A 10,984-nucleotide genomic window follows, 5' to 3' on the forward strand; every position below is an offset into this window, starting at 1 on the left:
AAAACAAGGTAGAAAAGTAACCACATATATATGTCTGATTTCCCTTTCCATCAATCATCTCCATATTACTGTCTGCAAGCCCAGGGATAGTTTTTCTTTCACTTCATATCACTGGTAAGAGAATAACACTTCCTTTATGAGTCTTTGACCACAGCTAAAGCTCCTGCTGTTTCACGAACTTAGGCATACAAACTCCTTGCAAGAATGAAGTATGCCACAGATTTTGTATCCAAACTTTATTTCAAATATTTAAATTCACAAAAAGTCTCCCACATTGTACCATAAAAATATATACTGACTTGCATACCCATTGGAAGTGATTTATGTGACTAAATCATGTCACTTATACTGAAGACAACATCAGTAGAACTCTGGTCTGCCACAGGCTTCCAGTATGTCCCTAAGTAATATTTAGCCTTCAATAATTTGTTTCAGTTTTAGAAGAGGGGGACAAACCCGGAAATTTGCAATTTATTATTATCACAATAACTCATATTCATCTCCTTTTCCAAGGTAAATAATCCTGTGCTTCCCAAACTTCTAATCAGTCTTTATAATACTAATGTTAATACAGTACTTGGTAAGTGATTATATACACACACACACAAAAGCAAACACAACCAAAATCTTGAAGCTGTTACTCAGCCCATTCATCTTAAAAAACTTGTTCTGAGTTAATCAAGGTTGTTTAGTAGAGAAGTATTGCTCAAATAGCACCTTTCTTATTTATCAAAGATGGAGTACTCAAACTGAAGGAAAATACCTGAAGGAATATTCTATGCTGCATTTTGAAACTGTAAAGTCTGAAGACTTGCACGCCAGCCTCCCACCCATTACAAAGTTTCTATACAATGCCTGTAAAACAGCTTGTAACACAGTTTTCACAGAAAACATTAGTCATTTTCTGGGGTTTTTTTTAGGAGAGATGATGAGACCTGATTTACAGAAGCCCTGGGGCACTCAGAAATGTAACTGAAATCAAAGAAACTTTCAGTTTAAACATATAAAGTGCAACAGAATGCAGTTCACTTCTGAAGTCACAATTTAAAAATACCAAATCAGGCACATGAAGCCAGCTTGTCTTTCTGGTATTGGGGTTTGTTTTTTTCTTTTCAGTAACTCTCCAGTTCCCCATCTTTTAACTGTGATTAACACCATGCAGCCACCTCACAAAAAAACATTAGCATAAGAATTAGATTAAAAATTCTTTGAAGCTTATAGCAGAATAAATAAGGGCATAAAGACTTCTGAACTACTCTGTCCATTTCAGTGGTCAGACATTATCATTTCTAATTCAGCAACCTTTTGGGCTCCCCCCTGCCCTTTCAAATGGGGGCTATTTTTCCTTTCACAACACATTTATCTTAGTGTTGCTGGGAAACCATTAGAATAATACTGTACACGTGAAATTGCCATTAATTACTGATGCCCTTGTAACAAAAGAAAATTATCCGATACAAAAACAAAGGGTGTCATCATCAATCAGTTTGAAATCCAGTAACATCTGGGTGAACTTGGTAAGCCTATATGGTCTGTTCCTCTAAGGACTGACAAAATTGGGACATTTACAAAGCAATTGGTTAATATTCTATTGGAAAAAAAAAATCAGAACACAATTTCTTCTTCTCTGACTAGTGGTCTGTCCTAATTAATGAAAAACTAGATTGTTACAAGACTCAAACTAATTAAAAAGATTAAACTATGTGCAAAATCAAATTAAAAATTTGGCTTTAGGCTTACGTGGCCAGCAATAGCTCAAGAACATTGCAACTGCAGTCTGCAGTTAAATACAATTAATGAAAGTTTAAAATTATTAGAATAATTATCTGTGGATCATTTCTGTAACCTGCTGTACAGCTTCCACAAAATTATTTGTAATTCTTAAATATAAGCATGTAAATACATGCAAGTCAACCATGTAATCCAAGACTTGCCAGCAAAGTGCATTTATTACTTAATATACTATCCAACCTACTTAATATGTATATACCTTTCCCTCTCAAACATACCAAACTCTTGTAGGTGACGCTACCAGATATTTTAATTTGTATTTTTTAGTATTGTTTAAAATAACTACCTAGGTAAAAGCCAGGTTAGTTCAAAGGTCTACCTGACTACACAACCTCAGAGAGCAGCCATTAATTTACACAGAAATATCAGGGCTAGTTAAGAGTACCCTTTTTTTCCTCTCACATAACTACAGCACACTCCAAAACAATTATATCAACAAGAAACCTTTCTCAATTTTAACACGATGTAACAGAGGCCTAAAACCCACTTGCACATGATATAACAAATTGCTAGCATTGGTTGTTTCTAGTGCTATGGAAATCAACAGGCCAAACTACAAAGAGGCCAAAATCTAATAACCAGAGGAACATGCAGAAAGACAATGGAAAGAAGGAGATAGAGCGTGTTCATTTTGTTCTCACACAAATACATGTAATTACTAAGAAATGTCAAGCAACAAGATAGGGAAGACTTCAAGGCACACCTGGAGTGCTAACTTCTCCAGATGATCACAAGCTAGGCCTTGAGGTGGGCATGGCAGGGGGAGAATTGGAGAAAGGATGAAAGGGTGTGGAGGCCATTGAAATCAAATTCAACTTTCATAGCAAATGCCTTGCGTAACTGCCACCATGAGAAAAAGAACAAGACTACTGGACTCAGTGAAAAACAGAAGGACAATAACTCCCCCAAAAAATCCAAACCCCCACAAAACAAAAACCAGAATTGTAACCCAGCTAAGAACTGTATCTCCTTCAGTAATTCCAGCTTATAAAACTTTATTTCACAGAAACACATTTAAATTCTGGCTTAAACCTGTGTTTAAAATTTCCATGCTGAAATAAATTTATCACTTCTTTTCCTTTGAAAAGTTTCAGCAACTTTTTTGTATATTTAGTATCTGATTAACTAATCATATTATTAATCATATTATATTATTAATATAATAATATTAAATAATCTGCTTTTTACAGATTTCATGAGTTAATGTTTACATTGATATATCTAGGTAAAAGAAAATGCTGCAGTGTAAGTATTCTCTTTTTTTTCTACAAACTCGTCTCACACTTTACCAAACTGTTCAGTTTTTATTACAAAGCTTTATCTGAACTCACCATCATTCATTCTTTCTTTCACATTAAAATCTCCAGCAGGCTGATGATTTTCCAGACACAATGCAAATGTCCCCCTCTCTACCTCAAAACATTTGCTAACTTTCACATTCAAATCGACTCCGAAGTTCCTTCAACACTCTAAGGCAGGACTGCCACATAAAGAAGTTTTTTTTCCCTGTGCTAGCCCAAGTATTTGTGAGCTCTCGTGATAAACTACACGAGAAAATGGTTCCAGTTAAAATTAACATAGTTGGAGAGGGGTGGGTGCTGTTATTGGTTGGTTTGTGTTTTTTTCCCTGCTAAGTTTTAATCTGGTCAACCCTTCCATTTTGGTGTGCAGCAAAACAAAATATCTGTAAAGAGGGTACAGAATGGATGTTGGGACAAACACGTGAGAGCCCCACACATTTTGGTGGCACCTCTGGCTCTGCCTGCAAGGGCTGTTTATGTCAGTCACTGAGAAAATCAGTCTATGCATTTTGGATTGATGGAGATATTTGTAATGTATCTGATGATTAAGTATACAACTATTAATCCTACTCATAATGACTAAAATGTTTTATAAAAATGACATTTAAATATTCTCTTGTGATCAAAGTTATATCAGATTTAATAGTTTGCTGACAGCAATATACATGTCTGAAGTTTAACATGGCAGTAAAATACAGTCAACTTTGAAAAAAATTCAATAGTCATAAATAAGCTTTGCAGGAAAGCAGATGCCAAGTTTCTAAAACTACCTTCAACCTCTTCTTTATGGAAAGAAATATAATACTGCTAACACAATTGCTCTCAAGTTTTATTTAGGTTCTGGTTTGATCTTGGAACTGAAGGAAGGCTTCCTGGGTGCCTTACAATTGCTTGTTTTCCCCTTCTATCACTTGGTTATGTCAAAGTTACCACCCCTCTTCAAAAGCCTTACCCAAATTGTCAAGCATCTGACTTGATGCAGCTCTAAAACCAATCCCTACATAACCTGAATATCAGAAAGACTGACCTAAAGAAAAAAATTATTTCATAGTCAAAAGTACAGTGAACCTCAACACTCTGCTACATGCTGGCTGCCTAGTTTGGTTAAACTTAATTGGGTCTATTGAATGGACACTTGACCCCAGCCACAGCATCAGCTGAAATCACCTCAACAGCTGAAACTATACATCACACACTGTCCCACTCTAAGAAGGCACCAAACCATCAATGTAATCTAACACACCAGAAACTACCTTTGACTCCATTAAGCACCTGAACTTGTGTTTCATTTGCTGTACATATGCAATCCTGAGGCATTTCCTTTCTACAGCCCTTAAAAGGTGCACGCTAATTTTAAAATTCTCGGTATTTTCATTTTCAGGACAATGATACTGTTATCATACAGATATATCAAAACACTTTGAAAGTATCTGGCCTACATTTTATTACCCACAATCCCTAGCAAAAGGAGGGAAAGGATATAAAAACATTCTTTTAAAAAGTCCTTGGCACAAAAGCTGCTGCTCAGGCACTCTGGGACAGGTGCCCAGAATGTCTCAAGTTCCAATAATAAGAAAAGCTTTCATTAGGAGAAGAGGTCCGGACACAAAAACACAGATGTGATATCAGAAAACTTGCAAATAAGGACACGAATTTGTAACCAATTAAGTTGACCATGGCTTCCACAAGCTAAAAGAACAAGAATTTGCAGGAACTGACCAACATCCTGGTGGCCAAAACGCTAAGCTGCACATTTTCTGAGACAAACATCTCCTCTAGGAGCATCTTTGGCTGATGCATGGCCAAGAAAACAAAAAAATCTACAGTTTCAGGAACTGATTCATGCCTGAGTTGGTACATTCTGTTAAAGCTGCCTTTTATCATTATTTAAAGTTCTGGAAAGTTATCTTTTGAAGAAAACTAGAAGAAATTGAACTGAACTTTTTCAAGTATTTCCATCCCAAGTATAGCACCATCATAATATTCCACATTCCAAAATGATTTTGCTTTTGTAAACTAGGTTGATACAAAGAAGTCAAACTTCATAAAGAACATACACATTATACAAAACCACCAAAAAATATATTTGTTGGTTTAGTTCTAGAGTGGACAGTACTTCCCATTTTCTTGATGCTTCAGTAAAGTCAGTACCTGACAAAAAAATTCCTTAACTCAGATTAAATAGTACCAATACAGTATGAAAAAAATCTTTCTCTGTCATTTCAGTGATAGTAGATGCAGTAGCAAAGTATTTGTTTCCATTTAAAGTCGTTTGGGTGTGTGAATTCTGTAACAATACATCATTTTAAAAAGACAGGAAAAAAGTCTGCTCTTAGCCTGAAAATTATGTCTAATACACACACATATGAATTCAGTCAAACATATATACATGACTGTAAAGTTATATTATTCCTATTACACAAGAATGACATAGTTCACCATTGCAAGTCCACCAACAACTGGGACAAAATAAAATACCTGTTTCAAGGATCACCTCAAAATTGCATTCCTCTACATTCCAAAGTCTTTGATCCAAGGTATCTGTCTCAACAGTCACAACTCTACTATCCTCTCCTGTAACTGGTAATATTCCACTGCAATCTTGAAAGTACTAGCCTGGACTTATTAATAATTTTCAAAACTGTAAATGGACAAAACCCCTCATTTTCAAAAAAAACCACTGACATGTCCCTTGCTGCTTAAAAATCAAAGCACAAAGCCTATGTTCTCTTCATATTTACAGCTAAGAAAACTTCTCAATGTACTAACTGACCAGCCAAGACCATGATTTCTATTTTTCAATCTTTCTGGAATCACTGCTGTCATGGGAAACAGACCATCAGATGACAGAGTATTTCCAATCTCTAAAAATTATTACTCCACCCTGGGCATAGGACCAAATACTAGGTTACAAAAACCTTTGGTCCAAAGACCATGGTGTTAACAAACGAGCTGTGTCAATATTTGATCAATGCTCAACTTAATTCTCAATTTGGACTTAAGAAATAATACTGCTGTATCGCAGTAGCATTTGGGTTTTTTTTCCAGTGGAAGAAGGGATTAATAAAGTAACAAGGAAGTAAGACTCACACTCCCCCAGGATACTGTCAAACAAGTAGAGAAGATGCTTTTCTAACAATCCCTTTTGCTTATGAAAATTTAGCAATTTTGTCACTTATATTAAATAGGAAAAAAAAATTATGTATTACACCAAATTAAAAAATCCGAGGCAGGTTTTAGATTTGAAACTATTTCAAAATTCCATTCATAAAATCCAGCAATGAAGTTCTTTTTTTACAGCATGCAAACAGTGTGATCTTTTCAATCAAGAATACCCTTATGTAAATCTACTTGTTTCCTCCACTCAACTAAACTTTCTTCAAATGCCAGAACCAAAAAAAACCACCTAACTTGCCAAAAAATTTTGCTAATATATCCTGTCATTATTACTTATGATTCTACTTCAGATCTCTCCTCTAAACTGTGAATGTGTTTCATGGACAAATTACCAGTTAATGTTATCAACTCCGGCATTGAGAGAACTCAAAAAAGGACAGTAATGAATGACAAAAACGAGAAAAAATGGGTCCTCCAATTCTAAGGAAAAGCAATGAAGTCATATTCCGTTAAAGGTCTGCAGGCAGGAAGGACAACAAAACTCTGGCAGTTCTCCATTCCAGTGATAAAATGTTTACCTTAACAAGTAAAAGTTGCAGGGAGGGGTGTGGTGGTCAGAATTGCTCACCTTTAACCGTTTAACCACCTCATCGTTGGTAATTTTGTCCGTAATCTCCTTCACTCCAGGAGGATAGTAGATGATTTTACCGTCGGCAGCAGGTTTTGGTTGGGTAGCAGGGAAGTCCATCCTGGCGCTGCTGGTTATAAACTTTCCTTCTCCACAGTCCTCTACCGGCCTCTATCGGTCAGAAAACAAAAGTTCAGCAAAATGGAAACGACTTTCTAACCCTCTTTTTCCATTCCTCACCCTCAATTCGCTGAAGGCCCCGGCTATCGCCCCGCCGGCCGCGCCCCCCAGCGCTGCCCCCGCCGCATCCCGGCGGGAGCGAGGCCCGGCCCGCCGCCGCTCCCCGCGGCTCGGGCCCCTCCGCTCCCCTCGGGCGCCTCCTTTCATTGCGGGGCTGCTCCAGCCCAACACTGTTAGTTCGCAGCCGACGGTTTTACAATGAAATTTGGGGCCCAATCGAGGGATACCCCGCGGCCGAGGGTCCCTTGCGGCCCGAGGGGTGGGCCGGGGACACCGTTCCCGGCCCCAGGGGTGGTTCAGAGCAGGCACACCGACCCCGGAGCCGGGAGACGAGGCCTAAACAGTTAGGCCTCAAAACTATCGGGAGCCAGAGAAGCCAACAGGAGAGGGGGAGGGAGGGAGGGAGGCGGCGGCGAGCGCAAACAAAACCCCCCCCCGCGACCCCCCCATCCCCTCAGAGCCCCCCGCCCGCCCTCCCGCGCCTCCAGGAGCCCCCCCGGGGAGGGGGCCCGACCACTCGCCACTTTCCATTTGTTCCCGCAACTTCATGTCCCCTCAGCCCTCGCCCCGCACCCCCCCCCCCCCGCCCCGCCGCCCCGCACTCGGCCGGGCCCACAAAGAGCCCCCCGCAGCCCCAGCTCAGCGCACACACCCCCGCGGCCGCGGGGAGCGAGGAGCGAGCACGGGGGGAAGCGGGACCCGGAGCCGCCTTTACCTCATGCAGCTCCGGAAGGTGCAGCATTGAGCAGCCTCCGTGCCGGGTGGTGCTCGCCGCTCCGCCGCCACCCCGCCGGCCGCTGCCCTGGGCGCTCCCGCCGCCTCCTGCTCCGCGGCGCGGCAGCTCCTGCTCGGGAGCGCTGGCTGGGGGAGGGGGAGCGGCTCGGTGGCGGCAGCAGCGGCGGCGGCGGCGGCCGGGAGAGGGGGAGGCTCGGGCGGAGCGTGCGCCGCGGGAACCCAGCGCCGCTCTCCGCCCGCCCTGGGAAGCGCAGCCCGGGAGGAGCCTCCGCGCCGCCCCCGCCCCTTCCCCTTCCCCTGCCCGCCCGCGGCCGGCGGCGACGCCCCGCCAGGAGCCCCAAGCCCCCGCCCCGGGGCAGAGGGTGAGGCCGCCCAGTGAGTTGGGCACCACGCGGAGCCCCGTGTAGGGCGGGCAGCGGCGGGTGCGGGCGGCGCAGGGCTGCCTCAGCTTGGCGCCTAAAGCCCGGAGCGGCCGGGCCGGGCAGGCTCCTCCGGGGCAGCGGGGGCACGGCTGGCGCCGAGCGGCGGTGCTCGGCTGGCGGCAGTGTCCGCGAGCGAGCCCGCGGGTTCCCGGCTCAGGGCGGGAAGGCGAGAGTTCCGCTGGTGCTTCCTGAGGGAGCCCGGGCAGCTCATGGCTGCGGGCTCCTCTGGCCGGTCCCTCGGGCGTGTGGGGCCTGGTCAGCGGGATGGAGAAGACAGTGTGCGGAAAGGGTGTGTGCGGTGCCATGGGGAGGGCGGTGGCAGGCGAGAGTTAACAGTCCCTTCAGGCAGATGAGGGGAACGAGCAGTATCCACACTTCGGTTATAAATCTTAAGGAGAAACTTGAATATGCAGATCAAAGGAGCCCTCGCCAGCCAACTCAGGAAATCCTTCCGTGCAAAATGTCTTTGTAATTTAATATTCATATTTCCAAGGGATGCAGTACGTCTGGAAAGTCAGTAGCAAAGTGGGATGTATCTGTCTGTTTTGAATCTGCAGTATGTACCCAGTCTGTTTGAAGTGTAGGTGGCTATGAAATGTTTTCTAGATGCCCGTGCTGCTCAGAGGTGTGTGACAGCTGAAAGATGACTTACCTGATCAAGACTAATTGCGCATCTTCAGCCGATTATTTTTGCTATTCAAACCAGCTAAAAGTATTATTTTTCTTAATTTTGCGAATCTCTGCTGAATTTTCTTTAGAGCAAATTGAAGGTAGGAGGTCAGGACCAGTCTCTATGCAGGGATTTTTCTCTCTGTAAGGGTTGCACAGGTATGACAGGAGCCTTGCTAGGCACAGCAGGGTGGCTGGCATGGCCTGGCAGGGGTGAAGGAAAGATGCAGGAGGGTGAGAGGATGGGAAAGGGGTAAGATTATGGTGAAATATGCCAAATTCCAGCATTACAAAGTGTGGGTGGGAAATGTATGAAGACTGAGAAGCTCTCTGGAACTTCTGGTGTAATAGCATGTGGGTAGGAAATTGCTCTCCTACATTTGTGTTCCTTGTCTCCCTGCAGTGTTGTCCTAGAGGAGTTAAAGCATTGAATGTCCACAGCCTCTATGAAACCAGCTTAGAAGGACTTGCAAGAACAACTGGAGGATCTCAGACCCTGATTTTGAAATTTAAAAGGCTGTCATAAACCAGGCATTTAAATCTGCTGTGAATCCAGACTTAGATGAAATTATTCTCTCCAAACTTAAGGATCAATGGATTTGGGCATTCGCAATAGACAGGTGACCCTAAGGTTGTACTGATTTTAGAAACTAAATAAAGCCAATTCAAAGCATGTAATCTTTTTTTTGAATCCAAACTAAAGGGGCCATTTAGATTTGCCTTAGCATTGAAGTACTCTGACTAGCTATCAGCTTTAATTTGTTGTCAATCAAATAAAATGTACTGTCAGAACTTACATATATTGAATGTATTTGGGTTTTCTTGTATTTCTTACATAAGGTACTTCCTTCTCAAATCAAGTTACCATTTGGTGTAGGTTTCTTACTTTTTAATACACTTCTATTAGCACAATAAATTAGAAACAAATCCTAATAGATTATTCTGTAGCTAAGTAAAGTATATATGAAAAATCTATATGGGCTGGTTTCAGTTTAAATAGAAAAAGAATCTAATCAGTAAAAATAATGCAAGAAATTGAAGAGTCCATTGCTAAGGTTTTTTCATGAACCAAATCTAGAAAGATGTTGGGCAGGCCTCTCTTTTGGCAGAACTGAAGTACCATGGATTTTGCATTCCAGAAATTTCACCTAAGTCTCTGAACTTCCTGGATTTTAATATTTGTTTTCAAATATTCTTCAGTTATTATTGAAAAGCACTGCTTTATGTATATCATTAGTGTGATCTACAATGTCATAGCTTCTTGTTGTAATCTTGTAGTTACAAGATTATTTTTTCACAAACTGACATCATCTTAGAATTGTTTATACAATGGGTCGTGAAGTAGGACTAAGAACATAATGGTCAAGGGCTACGCCCCCACAACTTGCTTTTAGTCGAAGTTAAGGACAAACACAGTGCAAAGCCTCTAGTATACACTTCTGATCACTTTTATCTTTCACCAAAGAATAGGATAAAGTCTTGCATTGTAAGGAATATGTACATTGAAAGTAGCATGTAGTTAGACAAGGCAATTCAGAGATTTGACATGGCAGTGCCAGCAAAGTTTGCTTATTCAGTTAAAATTCTGCTTCATCTTAGGCAAGTTATTTGTGAATCCCCACACTGAAGTACTCTTGGTTGTAGACCAAGATCTCTCTGTCTTCTTGCAGGTTTCAGATAAATAGTGAAGTTAGAATTGCACAGAAAGTCTTGAAGGGCATCAGTGGAAGGTTGACTATCAAGGAGTTCACACAAGATTCCTGTTTTTATGAGTAATGAGTGATTAGTCAGCAGTATGTTAGCCAGATATGTGGTGTTTTCAATTAGTCTTGGACAAATCATATCAGCAAAGTGGCTGAGAGAAGTTGGTGCAAATTCCCTAATCATGGGCTGATTAAGCAATGGTCCTATCTTAGAAGAGAAGCAGTGGGATTTGTACTTGTGCACCATTTGAAATTCTAAAGGGCTAAAATAGAGCATGTGGTTCTGATATCACTCCTAATTAAGGGAGGTATGAATGAACACTTAACTGCCAATTAGCTTGAATATATGCATGGCTTTTTCAGAGTGTAAAAACTTAA

General features: G+C 41.8%; 1 protein-coding gene across 2 annotated transcripts in view; it reads right to left on the reverse strand.

Annotated features, from left to right (window-relative positions):
- PDS5A (PDS5 cohesin associated factor A) overlaps positions 1 to 8,027 on the reverse strand; it is a 77,169-nt gene extending 69,142 nt beyond the window's left edge. Inside the window, exons 1-2 of one of the 2 annotated variants that reach the window (XM_079305746.1) lie at positions 7,793 to 8,027; positions 6,838 to 7,008 (exon numbers count right to left, since the gene is read on the reverse strand). In XM_079305746.1, coding sequence (XP_079161872.1) covers positions 6,838 to 7,008; positions 7,793 to 7,819 — 198 coding nt within the window. In that variant the 5' untranslated portion in view covers positions 7,820 to 8,027. The remainder of the gene's footprint in view (positions 1 to 6,837; positions 7,009 to 7,792) is intronic. The other variant, XM_079305747.1, reaches the window with a different exon arrangement.
- Positions 8,028 to 10,984: the final 2,957 nt, after the last annotated feature.

This window comes from Erithacus rubecula, assembly GCF_903797595.1.
Source record: "Erithacus rubecula genome assembly, chromosome: 5".
Lineage (NCBI taxonomy): Eukaryota > Metazoa > Chordata > Aves > Passeriformes > Muscicapidae > Erithacus > Erithacus rubecula.